The 19561-nt window shown below is 39.2% G+C and overlaps 1 protein-coding gene across 6 annotated transcripts in view; it reads left to right on the plus strand.

Moving 5' to 3' along the window:
* LOC126295317 (histone-lysine N-methyltransferase eggless-like) overlaps nt 1-19561 on the plus strand; it is a 337334-nt gene that overhangs the window by 224966 nt on the left and 92807 nt on the right. For all 6 annotated transcript variants that reach the window (XM_049987773.1, XM_049987771.1, XM_049987774.1 and 3 more), the window contains one exon: nt 4357-4478. In XM_049987773.1, coding sequence (XP_049843730.1) covers nt 4357-4478 — 122 coding nt within the window. The remainder of the gene's footprint in view (nt 1-4356; nt 4479-19561) is intronic.

The following is a 19561-nucleotide window of genomic DNA, read 5'->3' on the forward strand; positions in this document are numbered from 1 at the left end:
TTTTATTAATTGTTAATATCTCCACTATTGGCATTTGTAATGAACCAAGCAACACACTTTCAGGCATCTTAACTTATTCAGCATTTCAAACTTAAATGATATCTCCAAATTTTTTTTCCTACTTTACTTCCCCCCATGAACCATGGACCTTGCCATTGGTGGGGAGGCTTGTATGCCTCAGCGATACATATAGCCGTACCGTAGGTGCAACCACAACAGAGGGGTATCTGTTGAGAGGCCAGACTAACGTGTGGTTCCTGAAGAGGGGCAGCAGCCTTTTCAGCAGGGGCAACAGTCTGGATGATTGACTGATCTGGCCTTGTAACAATAACCAAAATGGCCTTGCTGTGCTGGTACTACGAACGGCTGAAAGCAAGGGGAAACTACGGCCTTAATCTTTCCCGAGGGCATGCAGCTTTAATGTATGATTAAATGATGATGGCATCCTCTTGGGTAAAATATTCTGGAGGTAAAATAGTCCCCCATTCGGATCTCCAGGGGGGAGGGGGGGTGACTACTCAAGAGGACGTCGTTATCAGGAGAAAGAAAACTGGCATTCTATGGATCGGAGTGTGGAATGTCAGATCCCTTAATCGGGCAGGTAGGTTAGAAAATTTATAAAGGGAAATGGATAGGTTAAAGTTAGATATAGTGGGAATTAGTGAAGTGCGGTGGCAGGAGGAATAAGGCTTTTGGTCAGGTGACTACAGGGTTATAAACACAAAATCAAATAGGGGTAATGCAGGAGTAGTTTTAATAATGAATAGGAAAATAGGAATGCAGGTAAGCTACTACAAACAGCATGGTGAACGCATTGTTGTGGCCATGATAGATACGAAGCCCACACCTACTACAGTAGTACAAGTTTATATGCCAACTAGCTCTGCAGATGATGAAGAAATTGAAGAAATGTATGATCAAATAAAAGAAATTATTCAGATAGTGAAGGGTGACAAAAATTTAATACTCATGGGTGACTGGAATTCGGTGGTAGGAAAAGGGAGAGAAGGAAACATAGTAGGTGAATATGTACTGGGGCAAAGAAATGAAAGAGGATGCCGCCTGGTAGAATTTTGTACAGAGCACAATTTAATCATAGCTAACACTTGGTTCAAGAATCATAAAAGAAGGTTGTATACATGGAAGAATCCTGGAGATACTAAAAGGTATCAGATAGATTATATAATGGTAAGACAGAGATTTAGGAATCAGGTTTTAAATTGTAAGACTTTTCCAGGGGCAGGTGTGGACTCTGACCACAATCTATTGGTTATGGTCTTTAGATTAAAACTGCAGAAACTGCAAAAAGGTGGGAATTTAAGGAGATGGGACCTGGATAAACTAAAAGAACCAGAGGTTATACAGAGTTTCAGGGGGAGCATAAGGGAGCAATTGACAGGAATGGGGGAAAGAAATACAGTAGAAGAAGAATGGGTAGCTTTGAGGGATGAAGTAGTGAAGGCAGCAGAGGATCAAGTAGGTAAAAAGATCAAGGCTAGTAGAAATCCTTGGGTAACAGAAGAAATTTTGAATTTAATTGATGAAAGGAGAAAATATAAAAATGCAGTAAATGAATCAGCCAAAAAGGAATACAGACATCTAAAAAATGAGATCAACAGGAAGTGCAAAATGGCTAATCAGGGATGGCTAGAGGACAAATGTAAGGATGTAGAAGATTATCTCTCTAGGGGTATGATAGATACTGCCTACAGGAAAATTAGAGAGACCTTTGGAGAGAAGAGAACCACGTGTATGAATATCAAGAGCTCAGATGGCAACCCAGTTCTAAGCAAAGAAGGGAAGGCAAAAAGGTGGAAGGAGTATATAGAAGGTTTATACAAGGGCAATGTACTTGAAGACAATATTATGGAAATGGAAGAGGGTGTAGATGAAGATGAAATGGGAGATACGATACTGCGTGAAGAGTTTGACAGAGCACTGAAAGACCTGAGTCAAAACAAGGCCCCCGGAGTAGACAACATTCCATTGGAACTACTGACGGCCTTGGGAGAGCCAGTCCTCACAAAACTCTACCATCTGGTGAGCAAGATGTATGAGACAGGCGAAATATACTCAGATTTCAAATCAATCCCCAAAAAGCAGGTGTTGACAGATGTGAAAATTACCAAACTATCAGTTTAATAAGTCACAGCTGCAAAATACTGACGCAAATTCTTTACAGACGAATGGAAAAACTAGTAGAAGCCGACCTCGTGGAAGATTAGTTTGGATTCCGTAAGAATATTGGAACACAAGAGGCAATACTGACCCTACGACTTATCTTAGAAGCTAGATTAAGGAAAGTCAAACCTACGTTTCTAGCATTTGTAGACTTAGAGAAAGGTTGTGACAATGTTGATTGGAGTACTCTCTTTCAAATTCTGAAGGTAGCAGGGGTAAAATACAGGGAACGAAAGGCTATTTACAATTTGTACAGAAACCAGATGGCAGTCATAAGAGTTGAGGGACATGAAAGGGATGCAGTGTTTGGGAAGGGAGTGAGACAGGGTTGCAGTCTCTCCCCGATGTTATTCAATCTGTATAATGAGCAACCAGTGAAGGAAACAAAAGAAAAATTCAGAGTAGGTATTAAAATCCATGGAGAAGAAATGAAAATGTTGAGGTTCGCCGATGACATTGTAATTCTGTCAGAGACAGCAAAGGACTTGGAAGAGCAGTTGAATGGAATGGATAGTGTCTTGAAAGGAGGATATAAGATGAATATCAACAAAAGCAAAACGAGGATAATGGAATGTAGTGAAATTAAATCGGGTGATGCTGAGGGAATTAGATTAGGAAATGAGACACTTAAAGTAGTAAAGGAGTTTTGCTATTTAGGAAGTAAAATAACTGATGATGGTCGAAGTAGAGAGGATATAAAATGTAGATTGGCAGTGGCAATGAAAGTGTTTCAGAAGAAGAGAAATTTGTTAACATTGAGTATAGATTTAAGTGTGAGGAAGTCATTTCTGAAAGTATTTGTATGGAGTGTAGCCATGTATGGAAGTGAAACATGGACAATAAATAGTTTGGAAAAGAAGAGAATAGAAGCTTTCAAAATGTGGTGCTACAGAAGAATGCTGAAGATTAGATGGGTAGATCACATAACTAATGAGGAAGTATTGAATAGGATTGGGGAGAAGAGAAGTCTGTGGCACAACTTGACTAGAAGAAAGGATCGGTTGGTAGAACATGTTATGAGGCATCAAGGGATCACCAATTTAGTATTAGAGGGCAGTGTGGAGTGTAAAAATTGTAGAGGGAGACCAAGAGATGAATACGGTAAGCAGATTCAGAAAGATGTAGGTTGCAGTAGGTACTGAGAGATGAATCAGCTCGCACAAGATAGAGTAGCATGGAGAGCTGCAGCAAACCAGTCTCATTACTGAAGACCACAACAACAACTTTACATCAAGCTTATGCCCATTTCTTTGAGGTTATTTTTGCATGTGTTATCTGTTAACTGGAGTTTTTGGAGCTAAAATCATTTTTTGTGTGTGCGTACCCTCTTAATGATTGCCTTTCCGATGCCAAATTCATTTCATACATGTGTAGATAATTACTGAGGATTTTAGTTTTGTACATATCAGTGCACTGATTATCCTAAATTGTCACTTTAAATGGTACACTATGATTCCTATAACACTTGACTAGTTGGTTCATGACACTTTTAAAAATATTGCACATGTACTCATCAGTCACCAAATCATCGAGGCTCCTCTAAGAATTGTGAGATTCTCTTAAGTGCGGATAATATCTGTCAGCTCAACTTTGAACTCCGTCAGGTGTTTTCTATGGAGAAGCCTCTGGAATCAGTGTGCCTGTTTTTTGAATTGTTGCATGTGAAAACCATCCTCCTTAAGCACTGGTGCTTTGGAATGACACACCCCAGGACTGGTTACAACACAATTTTTGCATACTTGCCTTGCCTCTGTGATGCCGTAGCTGTATTCAGCAAAACCAGAGAAAAGCAAATGTAATACTTTTACCTGGTTTTCTACCAGCCTGTGCAGAATAGCAAATTTCCAGAAATGCTGTTGGGCACAAGACTTTCCATGTCACTATAAAAGCAGTACAAGCAAGTAAAAAATGTGGGTGTTATTTTTCTTGCTTGTAAGTGTAGTTTTGCCAGCACTCACAGCTTGTGCAGGAGTGTAGACAGATAGGCAGGTGACAGATAGAGAGACAGATAACTCACAGAATACTCTGTTGATAGGAGAGGCTCTTCCCTGCTTGTTAGTAGTGTAGTGCTAACACTGCGACAAGAAATAATATAAGCATTAATGAAAATGAAATTTGAACATTTAGTAACTTCCTTCCAGCTGAATATGATCTGTTTCTTAAAATTATTTACAGAACACTTACCAGCCATAGAGATATTTGAGCCAATGCATCATTCCTCAGCTCAAATGAGCATATCATCTCAGCTAAAAGCCTGGTATCCACATTTACATTCTGCAGTAAAAGCTCCTAAATGGGTGAGTATGGTATCTCTTTGCACACTAGTGTAATGAATGATACTCCACTTGTTACATTGTAATTAAATTATAGTGCTTTAAAATTTACTTTACTGTCGCAGTAGTGTGAATTACAAATGTGCTGTATATTATTAATAACCCTATAAAAATTGCAAAGTTTTGGATGACTTTGCTACTTAATCTCTCAATACTGATTTTATTAAACCCTTCCCCCTCTCATTGGATGAAACTGAAAGTTGTCTTTTTGTAATTTCTTGTGCATATGTTTGATACTATCTGAGACATAGCTTTCTATGTCTTTCTTAATTTTTAGTGTATGATAAGCAATATAAGGCAGACCTAAAATCCGATATTGTTAGTATGATTCTACATTTGAAAATAATAATTTAGTTAAGTTAGGGTCAAATAAAAATTATTGTATTCAGTAACAACTGGAATAAACTTTGAGATTATTTAACAGTTAATCATAACTTTTGATACTGTTTGTTTGTTTTTTCGAGTGTGTGTGTGTGTGTGTGTGTGTGTGTGTGTGTGTGTGTGTGTGTGTGTGTGTTCTGGGCCAGTTTTATTCTTACATGTATCAAGCAGTGATTGAGCAGCACTGCCACATGGTGGTACAAGTCAGCATGAGCCAGCAGATCAATGCTGTCACTGCTGGAGTGCTCATTATTCTTTGTGTTTTACTGTCCCTGTTAATGAATACCAGTAAAATAATATCACATTAGACTTCCAGCCATGGACAGTGTTTCAGTAATATGATGCACTGCCACACTTTGGTTTATTTGTTTGCCAGTTGTGAGGTGAAACCTTTCCACACAGATTGATCGATAGAGACAGTCCAACATTTTGCACAACACATTCACGTTTATGCAGATTTATATTAAGGATAAATTGTTCAGCTCGCCAGTTTCTGATGTGCCAGCTCTTGCAGCTTCAATAGGAGAGGCTGTGGAGGCAGTGACGGAGGAGAGGCTGGCAAAGACATTGAGGGAAATTGAGTATTGCTTGGACATTCTATGGACATCAAATTGAACACATGTGGAAGTCCATCCATAAAAACTTTATGGGTTAAGATACCATTTGCAACAAACCATGCAGCTGAAATTGGCATAGATCCTTAAAAATAAATCTGTGTGTAGTTAAGTGTAGTTAAGTAGACCAAGAAATCTTGTTACATCCCGTAGGTGAATGTCTGTTGATTTTGGTGAAACTATATTTCCAATTATTTTTCTTTGACCATACCAGACTGAACATCCTGTTGAATGACTTACTGAGATTTACTTATTGTGTGTTACAAGCAGACATGTATCTCCATCCATGGTTAAAAGAGGCTTATGTAATAAATACCAAGGGAACGTGAAATGTGTGATGTTTCTTCTTCATTTATGTTAATAAAGTAATTTATAAACTTAAAAACCCAAGACATCAGTATGACTGAACCCTTATGGAAATGTAAAAATACATCGCAAAATTTCCTACTGTCTTATTGCGTGTATGGGACCTACTGTGGCATTAAAATCACACATTATTGCAACATTATCTTTTTCTTTAATCAGTTTTGATGGTTCTTTAGTATCCATAGTCTCAGTTTCATCGAAGTTATGAGACAATGTTGGGAAATATGTATGAATTATTACCAAGTCCACAGATGTAATATTTTTCTACCATAATTAATTGTTTGGTGACATAGTAAGTTCTGCAAATATTATTTGATGATTTTCTTCTTACTGCAACTGCCACTGCATGCTTACCCTCTATTCTCACCACCACTACAAATTACTCAAAACTCAGTGCTGTAGAAATTCCCATTTCCTTCCCATCATTTCTCAAGTAGGCCTTATATATCTATCTCATTCTTCGTCATCTGGTCTTTTCTTCATGCAGTTTGGTCACTTTCAATAGCATTCATACATTCCACATTCTACATTCACATTGACATCCACATCCACATAGATACTCTACAAGTCACTGTACAGTGTGTGGTGGAGGGTACCCTACTAGTCATTTGGTTTCATGTTCCACTTGTAAATAGAGCAACGGAAAAATGACTGTCTTATCCCTCCACATAAGCTCTAATTTCTCATACAGTATTTTGTCTCTACAGTCCTTACGTAAAATGTACATTGGCGGCAGTGGAATTGTTCAAGATTAAGTTTCAAATGCTGGTTCTCTAAATTTTCTCAATATTTTTTCTCAAAAAGAACATTGCTTTCCCCTCCAGGGACTCCCACTTGAGTTCCCAAAGCATTTCTGTAACAGTTAACATGTTGTTCAAACCTGCTGGTAACAGATCTAGCTGGCCATGCCTGAATTGCTTTGATGTCTTCCATCAACCGAACTGATACAGATACCAAACACTTGAGCAGCACTCAAGAATATGCCACAGCAGCATTCTGTGTGTGGTCTTCTTTACAAGTCAACCTCTCTTTCCTAATGTTCTCCCAATATACTGAAGTTGACCATTCACCTTCCCTACCACGGTTCTCACATGCTCGTTCCATTTCATATTTCTTTGCAACATTACACCCAGATATTTAAATCACTTGACTGTGTCAAGCAGGACACTAGTAATAGCCTACCAGAACATTACAGGTTTGTTTGTCCTACTCATCAGCATTAAACTACATTTTTCCACATTTGGAGCTAGCTGCCATGTTCCCATCTTCATCATGGTTTGAGGCAGATTTCACTTGATAATTACCTGAGAGGCTCCTCCTGCCTCTCCTACCAGATCTTGGCTCCCAAGATCAACGATCAGTAGTTAATTTCTCATTAATGTCAAATTTCATTTGTAAAGTAGCCTGTTTATATGCTAGATATCGTATTGCCATTAAAATGTTATTCCACTGCTTGTCATTCACAGTGTGCGACGGGTCAGGCTCTTATCGCGCAGTTTCCTTTCCCTGAAAGAAAATCCACCTACCTCGTTTCTTAGGTAGTTGCTGCACTCGCCTCTCCTGATAGCAGCTACTGGAAAAATTGCAGAAAAGCAGTGTTGAAGAAACTGCAATTTAATAGCCGCTCACCGGAGGCCGCGATACATGTTTGCTGAAATACAATCTATGAGCAATCTTCCTAAATAAATTGAGTTATTGGAATGGTAGTAATTGTTTACTCAAACGAGAACGCGAAGTTGGTAATTCTATTTAAGCTCTTTATTGTCTTTAAGCCTGATCATCAGCCCGCTAATCTACGTTTGAAGAAAGTTCAGTTCACAATTCTATCCACACTCAAACCCCGCCAGAATTAGCTTTCAAAGTTACGGAATTTACTTAACTGCAACACAGACGATTTTCTAACATACACGTTTGCAGTCGATGTTCAATAATAGTTCGTTTTTTAACGTTAATGCTCGCCATAAGCACTTAGTAAAAGTTTACGAAGTACCGCCACGCTTTTAATTATTAAAGTTACTCGCGTCTTTCGCGGAACGAAAAGTCACAACTCGCTCAAACTCACACTACGCGTTACTGGACTCTTCCAGTCTCAAATCGCACAGTACCGAACCGATGAAGCCGTTTTATGACTTCATTTTACACATTATTCGCGAGGACACATCAAGCATGTCTCTTCTCGATCACAGTTCCTTCGCGACTCCTCATCCACTCGCGACTCACTCTCCTAGTCTGCTAACCGTCCTCGCATCTCATTGGCTCACACATCACACAGCCAATCAGAATTAACTCTTTGGGTGCGCCTCGCGCCAAAATCTAGCACGCACCAGTCATGACTTCTGAATCATTTACGTCATGATTTCTTGTTACACAAAATTTACTGTATAATTTAACAAACCGAAAGGAAAACTAGACTTTACTTTATTTCCAGAAATTATTTAAATACTCGCGAACGTTCTGGCTGCTTGTACAATACCATACACTCTTGGACATCCGACATTCACTAAGATGGGGAACCACTGGCGACTCTGTTCCCACGGTTACATCGTCTGAACACTTGCGAGTTCCAACCTAGATTTTATACACTTGCAAAGAATGGCGAATGTCCCTCTTTCATTCACTCAGGCACACTCATTCACTCTCACCTACTCATATAAAATAACTGTTCACAAAAATTCAAAACATTTATGGTTTTAACAAAGTTATAGGTGAATTTCTAAAAGTAAAATTCTCAAAATAAATACAAAAGCACGGAAGGTGATTTTGTTTCATAGTTGGATGGTCACTGAAGGTGATCTATACATAATGGTATTTATTTAGACTCGAAAATTGTAGAAATTTGCGTTTTCTGTAAGATTTTTCTAATTTCCAAAATATGCAGGTTTCAAAGCTCAAATTTGGATGACTTATTTTTATTCATAACAGAAACTAGTATATTAACTTTTAATTTCCTCAGGTTCCTCAGTTAGAAGTTATTAAAGATGAAAGTTCCACGTTATACACGCGGCTAGTTAGCGCACAGGTCTTACATTCTCACGGTACAGACATGCCATATGGTCGTGACGTCAGACGAACGGACACCGGTAATCTGCCCGCTACAGCACATATGCTAATCTGATGGCTACTTTACAGTCTGTCTACATTTCACAGTAAATATTTGATAGAAAACTGTGCGCTCGCACTAGTTGCGACGCCACACACCTCCTGAGGAAACTAAATTTTTTCATTCATGACAAACTTTTAGTTTTCTAAAAAAAATTTCTATTAAAGATTTACTCAAACAGCTATTTAACATTTATAGTTCCTGTACATCAATCATCCACTTATACCTAGGGCTGACGACCTACAAAACATCTTATATCTAAACATGCACTTTTATCATCATTCAAAAAAAAATTTTTCAGGTTACAAAATTCTATTTACAAATTCCTGAAAGAGAAAACAAACCTAAATACTATCTTGATGTACGTCACACGCACACTAACACTACTACCGCTATGGTGAGCGTCACTTTTTTACCACTTACACTTAAGATTTTGATAGCACTCGTAGTTCAACCGGGTCCTGCTTGGGAGGTCCATTTCAAGTCTCGTGCTACCACCTCTGTTTACTTCGGCGCACCTGAAACATCAGCTGGCCTCAGTTCCCTTTCTAACTGCTACGTCTTAACCTACAGCAGCGATAAATGGCGCTATCTGCTTGACTCTAAAGTCTCATATTTTTGATAAAATTTACTTTACAGTATGTACAATTTTCAAATTTTTTTTTTTTTTTTTTTTTTTTTTTTTTTTTTTTTTTTTTTTTTAAAGTGAAAAGTGAATTGACTTTCCTAATGCAGTACCGAAGTGGCACATTTACTCTTTAATTACTTCTTCATCTCATAATCAAACAAGTTATGGTTACATAAGAAATACTAAGAAAAACAATTCCTACAAATAGTTCACAAATACATAATAAATCTCCGCCAGCACTGGTGACTCTCCAGTTCCTGTACAATACACAACAATATAAAATATACACAAAATTATCAATATTACAATTCTGTCTCCAGGCAATCTCCTGTAGTCCTGTATCATAAATTAAACACTGAAAAATACATATTTACTTATTCATTTATCAACACTACAATCCTTATACTAATCTCTACGACAAACTTGGGGAGCTTTGTGTGTCTCTGGTCAAAAATGGAATCGATGTCATGGGTACTTTCCTCATCTCACATATCTGGAGTTACTTCAATTTCTTGTCAACATCAGGTTTTCTCTAGTCACATTCGGGTTTAATTTACAACTCTCATACTCATACTTCACACACTCAGGTTAGTATTTGTTAAAGCGTTTCCTACTAATCTGCGAAACCTCGTTACCCATACTTTCTAACATACATCCACCTCCTGAGTTACCAACGTCGCCTCAGCTCTGTTTACATTCGTAGCCTCACTTCCTTTTGTTTACAAACATCTCCTCTGTTTACCAACAAACGCCACCTCTGGTTACCAACATTAAGCTTTTTATTTACTCACCTTCGTAGCCTCACTCTTTCCTAATATCGAGCTAGCCAAACACTATGCTCATTCTTTCTCCTTTTCTCACATATTTCTCTTCATTTGACAGTCAGTCCTGCTGCACTGTCCCTTTAACTTAACTTCCTTTACCCCTTTGACAGTCAACCTTGTTGCACTGTACCTTTACTCATTTTACCTCTAAATCACCTCCTGAGGCTCTGACTTCATTGAACAGACAGTTTTGCTGTACTGCTCCATTTCCTTTCCTAAACATTAGCTTAATGCTACGTCTTAACATATCGTTCTGTTACTTCAAACAGCTTCAATGTTCGTCACCATATTTTCTGAGGCTCTTACATTTCTTAGTTATTTTACCTTTCTAAGGGCATTACTCACACCTTAGGCCAAACATTTACTTTACTGAGACTTATTACTTATCTGAGGTATCTTAATCCTTTTTGATTTTCTCTTACACTCATTCCTTACGCTTAACCTATACTGCACTGAGGTTCTTTCCTACTCATTACTTAAACACTTTATCACTTAAAAACTACGATAGAGAAGAAGGAAAGACGATAGAATTTTAGTTCTGAATGAAAGAAGAGGTAGGTTGACAATACGGAAAAGAAAGTGGAAGAAATATTGTCAAACGACTCGAGACCTAGTGCTCGTCACGCACTTAGCTCTGCAAAGAGTGCAAAGCTCTCTGAGGTATCTACTCACTCTCAATATCAATTAATTCTAGTAATTTCTCCTCGATCCTATTTCTGACACTCACAAGCTCAGACGGATCCTCTACTTTTTTGCCACCGTACTCATTATAGCCCTCCAAGAATTTCTCTGTTTTACAAATACATATAGGAAAATCATTCTGCTCAGGATCCTCACATAGCTGCTTACCGATGAAAGGTATAGTAATTAGTTTACCCTTAATTTTTACCATAACATCGTTGGTAGAAAAATTCACCCATCCTTCATATTTATTCAAAAAGTCAGCCCCCACCAATATGTCTACACTCAGTCCATTTATAACTAAGAAGTTCTGTCTTATTTCTACTTCCTTAAATGCTATGGGTAGAAACACTTCCTGTTTTACTGTCTTCTTAGTCTTACCGGTTGCTACTACAATGTTCAAGCCACTTACTGGCATCTTAACAATCTGTTTACTGTTAGGGAGTTCATTTACCAAGTTCTGGGATACTGCACAGACTTCCAATCCAGTATCTATCAAACATTTAACTGGTTTATTTAATACTCTTAGCTCTACTATCGGTTGCCCTAAGTACTCTTTATTTATTTTGGGTTCTGCTTCCTCCAATAAATCTTGCACAATTTCTCTCCTTTCGAAGCCTGTCTTTTGGGTGGCAATCACATTCACACTTACAGGGTTTATTTCATGCTTATTATCACCCTCAATTCTAGTGGCAGCTCCTATCAGCCTATCCACTATTGCTAAGTCAAAACATTTTTCCAATGTTTCCCCCTCTTTCTCATTAACCTCCTTTTCTACGACCCTATCCAAGGCGTCGTCATTAACCTCTACCTCCTCCTCTAATCTATCCTCTTCTTCGTAACTATCTACAACATCAATTATCTTATCAAGCACAGTCACAACCCTGCCATTATTACTGTTCTCACCCCTATCCGACAGCTCTTCATTAGTTTTACTGTGCATAATGTCTTTCTGATTATTACCCTTATAACTAGTACTTAGTTCTTCAATAAGTGGCTTCTTATGATTATTCTTACAGTTAATTGGTTCATTAACCTCCACTTGACTTAAAGCTACTATCTCTGTCTGTTTTACGTTATCCTCCCTAAATTTTGTAGCAACAACATTTATGTTAGGTGGTCGTTCAGGCTGCTTTCTTATGAATGGTTTTGCCAGCGGATTTAACTTTAAACGCTGTTGCCTACGATCGCCAGCACACTCGTAGACAATTAATGGTTTTCCGAGCGCGGTGCGTCATCACTATGCCTCCAGCTGACCGCCTCACCTCCTGACATCTGTCGGCCGCTGTCATACTGCTCGCGTTCATTGAACCTGTTAACATCTGTTCTTCCTCTACCACGTGAACTGCCACGGTATCCGCCGCCTCTCTGAACACCCATCCTATTAATGTTTACATCCGCGCGATTGTCATTCTGCCTAGCAGGCGGGCGATGCTCCCTCCTCATGTTTTCTTCTTCTTTTTGGACGGATTCAACCCTTTCTAAATACTGTACGAACTTGTCAATGTTATCTCGGGGCGCAGATATGATCTTAGTTTTCCAGTTCCACGGTAGCTTATTTTCTACCCCTAATATGATCTGTTCTGTTTCTAACTTATTACTAAGGTAGGACAGAGTTGTTACCCACCTTTGAACAAATCGTTTGATGCCCTCTCTCTTGGGGTCATACTTCTCTCCCGACCAGAACCGATTAAGAACATCCATCTGCTTTCTCTTTCCCCAGTATTCCTCAAAGAACGCTAATTTAAATTCTGACAATTTCGCGTATTTTTCAGAGGCTAAATTCCCCCATACTCTGGCCTCTCCCATCAAATTTGAAGTGATAAAGCCTATCTTTTGTTTATCGCTCCATACTTTCGGCAAAACGTCTTCAAAATCGTTCCAAAATTCTCTGGGGTGCATGTTCTTACTTGGGTCAAATTTTAAAAACTGTCTGTGGGTAACATACGCAACCTCGGTAGATTCAATTATTCCACTGGAAATTATACTACCACTATGGTTAGAAACACACTGTTCTACTTTGGTTAGTCTGCATTCATGCCCACAAAGTTGCTCATTCACACTTTCACTGAAATGGCTTATGTGAGTCTCTAAATTATTGACCTTATTTACAACTTGCTCTCCAAGTTTCTCACACCGAATTTTGGTATCATTTACTTTACATTCTAAGGCGGCATGATTAATTTCATTGGAATTCTCTACCACTTTTATGTGCTCACATACTTTATCTAATTCTGCATCAACATGGGATTTAAATTGCTGTTGATCCTCAGTAACCTGTTCGATTCGTGTCGTCAATTCACTTTGCACTTGAACAATATTTTCTGTACATTCTAGTTTAACCTGCTGTATTTCAACATTTACTTTACTACTGAGCACTGCTAAATCTTGCTTCCAACAGTCTCTGAGATCGGATATTTTGGAATCTAAATCAGTGCCCATTTTAGTCATCTCATTACTTAAATCAGATCCTAATTTAGACATTTTTGAATCCATTTTACTTGACATATTAGTTTCCATTTGTGACATATTAGTTTCCAATTTTGACATACTGGAATCCATCTTACTTGACATATTGGAATCCAACACGTTCATCTTAGTTAATAGATTCATCAGCATACTGGCGACATTATCCTTCGCCCCCTCATTTGCTGATACAATGTCCCTATTAACATTAACTACCGGCATGGGTAACTGTAACTCACTGGGCACTGACATATTTGGATCTGACTCCAAACTATAATTAACATAGGATGAATCAGTCAAACTACTACTGAAATTGGGTTGAGACACGTCTAAACTAAAATTCATGGGGTCATTTTCCCCTGTCTCCATCCCACTATCACAACTTAGTTCCGCCTTTTTGTCACTTGGTTGAAACTCAGCCATTTTTCTCAGTTTGACTCCACAAACACACAAAGTTTTCAAAAGCACTGTACTTAACTTTGTGCTTCGGCGTGCTGCGTTGCTGCTAGATGAAACTGCGGGTCCGTTCACCATACACTGCAATGCTGTACCAGTTTCCGGGCCCCCGCTCGAATCAGCGCTGCCATCTGCCACTGCTGTTGTCGCCTCTGCGTAGTCTCCGTAGCTCATCGTCTGCCAGACGCCGTCGTAGACTGCTATTCCAATCGGCGCGTAGTCACCGAAAAATTCTTCCGTTCCGTACAACACATTACAGTTCACGGACACTTTCACTGTCCTTCCTATTCACGTGGCGATATCAATTTGTACGCTACACAGTTCCTACACATAGCGAGCACTCCTGTATTGTCCGGTAATTGTCACTACTGCTTTTTTTTGAAATTCACTGGAATTTACTATTTTTATTTCCCGGCCGATGCACCACTTGCGACGGGTCAGGCTCTTATCGCGCAGTTTCCTTTCCCTGAAAGAAAATCCACCTACCTCGTTTCTTAGGTAGTTGCTGCACTCGCCTCTCCTGATAGCAGCTACTGGAAAAATTGCAGAAAAGCAGTGTTGAAGAAACTGCAATTTAATAGCCGCTCACCGGAGGCCGCGATACATGTTTGCTGAAATACAATCTATGAGCAATCTTCCTAAATAAATTGAGTTATTGGAATGGTAGTAATTGTTTACTCAAACGAGAACGCGAAGTTGGTAATTCTATTTAAGCTCTTTATTGTCTTTAAGCCTGATCATCAGCCCGCTAATCTACGTTTGAAGAAAGTTCAGTTCACAATTCTATCCACACTCAAACCCCGCCAGAATTAGCTTTCAAAGTTACGGAATTTACTTAACTGCAACACAGACGATTTTCTAACATACACGTTTGCAGTCGATGTTCAATAATAGTTCGTTTTTTAACGTTAATGCTCGCCATAAGCACTTAGTAAAAGTTTACGAAGTACCGCCACGCTTTTAATTATTAAAGTTACTTGCGTCTTTCGCGGAACGAAAAGTCACAACTCGCTCAAACTCACACTACGCGTTACTGGACTCTTCCAGTCTCAAATCGCACAGTACCGAACCGATGAAGCCGTTTTATGACTTCATTTTACACATTATTCGCGAGGACACATCAAGCATGTCTCTTCTCGATCACAGTTCCTTCGCGACTCCTCATCCACTCGCGACTCACTCTCCTAGTCTGCTAACCGTCCTCGCATCTCATTGGCTCACACATCACACAGCCAATCAGAATTAACTCTTTGGGTGCGCCTCGCGCCAAAATCTAGCACGCACCAGTCATGACTTCTGAATCATTTACGTCATGATTTCTTGTTACACAAAATTTACTGTATAATTTAACAAACCGAAAGGAAAACTAGACTTTACTTTATTTCCAGAAATTATTTAAATACTCGCGAACGTTCTGGCTGCTTGTACAATACCATACACTCTTGGACATCCGACATTCACTAAGATGGGGAACCACTGGCGACTCTGTTCCCACGGTTACATCGTCTGAACACTTGCGAGTTCCAACCTAGATTTTATACACTTGCAAAGAATGGCGAATGTCCCTCTTTCATTCACTCAGGCACACTCATTCACTCTCACCTACTCATATAAAATAACTGTTCACAAAAATTCAAAACATTTATGGTTTTAACAAAGTTATAGGTGAATTTCTAAAAGTAAAATTCTCAAAATAAATACAAAAGCACGGAAGGTGATTTTGTTTCATAGTTGGATGGTCACTGAAGGTGATCTATACATAATGGTATTTATTTAGACTCGAAAATTGTAGAAATTTGCGTTTTCTGTAAGATTTTTCTAATTTCCAAAATATGCAGGTTTCAAAGCTCAAATTTGGATGACTTATTTTTATTCATAACAGAAACTAGTATATTAACTTTTAATTTCCTCAGGTTCCTCAGTTAGAAGTTATTAAAGATGAAAGTTCCACGTTATACACGCGGCTAGTTAGCGCACAGGTCTTACATTCTCACGGTACAGACATGCCATATGGTCGTGACGTCAGACGAACGGACACCGGTAATCTGCCCGCTACAGCACATATGCTAATCTGATGGCTACTTTACAGTCTGTCTACATTTCACAGTAAATATTTGATAGAAAACTGTGCGCTCGCACTAGTTGCGACGCCACAAGTGCACTCCCCAAAACTTTGACAAATCAAACACAAACTTAAATTTCAGCTCAAATTATTTGTTGTTCACCTCATGTTAACACAAAACTATGCACCACAAATAGCAGTAACAACACAGACTTCATAAAAGCATTAATTTTCAAGTGTATGTGCCATGTTCACATCACAAAACTTTGCACACTCTGTGAGACCACGAATAACTACTCACAACAGTGCATTTGCACTGAAGGCATGCAGAGTTAAATACACTCAAAAATTTATTGATTACAAAGATATTATAAACCCACACAAAAAACATGAGATATTAACATTACATATAAAAATTCGTATTGGGAGCAGTCACTTGCAATGTCCCCACTTACTATTACTTAGGACTATTACAAATAGGAGACTGTAGAAGTCAGCACAAAGAAAACTATCACATAACAATGAAATGAGAAAAGTTAAGAATCCACATAATACATGTCATACATGTCTGGGCCTCAAATGAGATATGTGCATGAGCCAGGTTCACAAAGGATCTCACCTTGCGCCCACCATCTGCTGCCACTAAAAACCCTGAAAAACACAATATTGTGGCGCAAAGTGATATTCCAGTTCTGGATGCTGAGGAGGGTGGAGCAGTGTCTGATGGTGGCGGCCATGAAGCAATTCTGCTGACGATGGCCCGTCTCATGGATGCAAATGACTGGAGGTGAGAAACAGTTCAATGCTGGATCTTTCGTGTGTGCTGTGCAAAGTTTGGCCATCTACTGCTTGAAGGTTTTGACAAAACATGTCCTTTGCCAGTGGGTTGTAGATGTAACTGTGCACTACTTAGATGTTGTAAGCCATTGAATTCAAGAATGTTTCAAATTCATTTGACATGAACTGAGCGCTGTTGGCCAACACTGTGACATCAGACAAACCTTCGAGGCCAAAAATAGAGGGCAACACCTGAACTGTGCTACATGATGTTGAGTTAATTGGCGCATCAAAAGAAAACTTGCTATAAGAGTCTACCACAATCAACCAACGAGTGTTCAAAAAATGTCCCACGGAGTCTATGTGAACACGTTGCCATGATGATTGTGACTTAAGCCAAGCAGAGAACTTTTGTGGCAGAGCGGACTAATTTTCTGCACATGCATGACACTGTGACATCTGTTCTATTTGTCCATACCGTACCAAGTACATTCTGCTTGTGTCTGTGTATGTGCGGATGGATATGTGTGTGTGTGCGAGTGTACACCTGTCCTTTTTTCCCCCTAAGGGAAGTCTTTCCACTCCCGACATTGGAATGACTCCTTACCCTCTCCCTTAAAACCCCCATCCTTTCGTCTTTCCCTCTCCTTCCCTCTTTCCTGAAGAAGCAACCGTCGGTTGCGAAAGCTAGAAATTCTGTGTGTGTGTGTTTGTGTGTTATTTTATTGTGCCTATCTACCGCCTCTTTCCCACTTGGTAAGTCTTGGAATCTTTAAACAAAATGTTTGTTAGACTGGTGTAGCACTGAAGAAACTGTTTGCTTGCTAGTTTTGCTAATGCCTGCAGTAGGCTTTGAACACTTTGCATTGATTGCATGGGCCTTGTGACTAGAATTTGGGAGTGGGCAGAATTCTTATGTTTGTTGTGTTGGAAACATACGGATTGGATGTGGCCTTTCTTGTCCCAAGCGTAACACTGTGCTTGTCTGGACAGCCAGTCTTCACATTTGTGCCATGAATAGCACCAAGGGCATGACTGACTTGCATTCACCGATGTAGCCACCTGTTCAGAGAACTGCTTATGCAGCTGCCTACTGAGCCGGTCATGAGCAAGGGACAACTCGGCCTGAGAAATTGGTAGCTGCTCAAATTTATTGGCTACTATGGCACTGAATCATACTGATCTGGAATTTTCACTATGTGCTGAAATGATGGATCTGACAGTTTCAAAATCTATTCTCTAAGTGTGATATCAATTACATTGTACACGGTCACATTTCTCAACATAACATCTGAATATAAAGCACCACAAGCACATTTTAATTTGCATTTGCACGTCATACCCTGCAAATATGTTACCCACTCATGATAAGTTTGTTCTGACCTATTCTTGTAATGAAAGAAATGGTATGTAGCTGGTCATAATAGTTAGTTAGAGAACTAATAACTTGATCATAGGAAAGTTCACTCAGAGTGGTGTTAGGGAACAACTTCAGAATGAGGTGAAAAACTGCACTTTCTACCATTGACAAAAAGTAATGTTGCTTCACAGTACCTGATACGTGGTGAGCAATGATGTGAGCTTCATTCTGTTGCAACCACTCAAGCCATTCCTCTTCTTTTTCATTACACTGGCAAAAATTTGATATAGCACTCAGAGCTACAGCTGTCACATGTTGGGCTGCGTTAGTTGTTTGGTTCGCCAATAATTGCTGTACCATATTTAGAAGAGTTGAAATCTGCTGTGTCTGAAACTGAAACATCTGTGTTAGCTGTGTTGCATCTGTCACTTGCCACTCAGTTGCCTAAGCAGGGTTGGGAGAGGTAGGTGACTCATTTTGAAAGAGGCTAATGCAATAAACAGAAAATGCAAGCAATAAAAAGAAGCACTCAAGCATAGGAAATTTCTGCAATCCTCACCTGAAAACACTGAATAGAAAAAACACACTAAGATACTATTAAAACATTTAAACACACCCATGCAAAGAAACCACAAGGCAGAATTAATTTCCCAGCAAGAGAAAAAAGCCCACGTCGAAACAAAATTTGTGTCAGCTGGTTCTGGTAACAGGTTGTCACTATGGTAGTTACTCACCTCATGGTGCTATTTGTCCATTCTCGGCATCAATCCTTTGTGTCTAGGAAGCCTGTGTACTCCTTTGACCAGATAAAAAATCAAACAACTTGTATTAATGGGTTTTATTACAGTTAATCAAAAACAGTACTTTGGCAGCTACACAGATGAGCCGCAAGCTAAGGGTGCCATATGAAATAATCAGTCTTTGTAGTGACTCCTGATCACTAACTGAGAAAAGTCTGTTTAGAATAGCTATTGAAGTGGCTAATGTAGAAGCTGCTATCCAAGTGGCTGTCATTGATGGTGATATTGAAGTGGGTAATATTGAAGCTGCTATCGAACTGGGCTGTCACCAGTTGGTTGCAGTGCTTATGTCCTCTTGAAATAGGGCCGCTGCTGTCTCGTTGTCCTGGAAGAGAGGTCAGTCAGCATGCGATTGGCTGACTTCTTCTCACAGTCCTCTCTGCTTTGTTGTTCCCAACTGGCGTGCCGATGCTTGACTTTCTGCCATAATATCCACTTGTCTCCAAAAATTACAGGGAGATTCTTTTAGTTTTAACAGTGTGACTGCCTCACCCATGTTTTTTGTAAGTGATCGGTCAGTCACATTTCCTTT

The sequence above is a fragment of the Schistocerca gregaria genome, chromosome 11 (assembly GCF_023897955.1).
Source record: "Schistocerca gregaria isolate iqSchGreg1 chromosome 11, iqSchGreg1.2, whole genome shotgun sequence".
Lineage (NCBI taxonomy): Eukaryota > Metazoa > Arthropoda > Insecta > Orthoptera > Acrididae > Schistocerca > Schistocerca gregaria.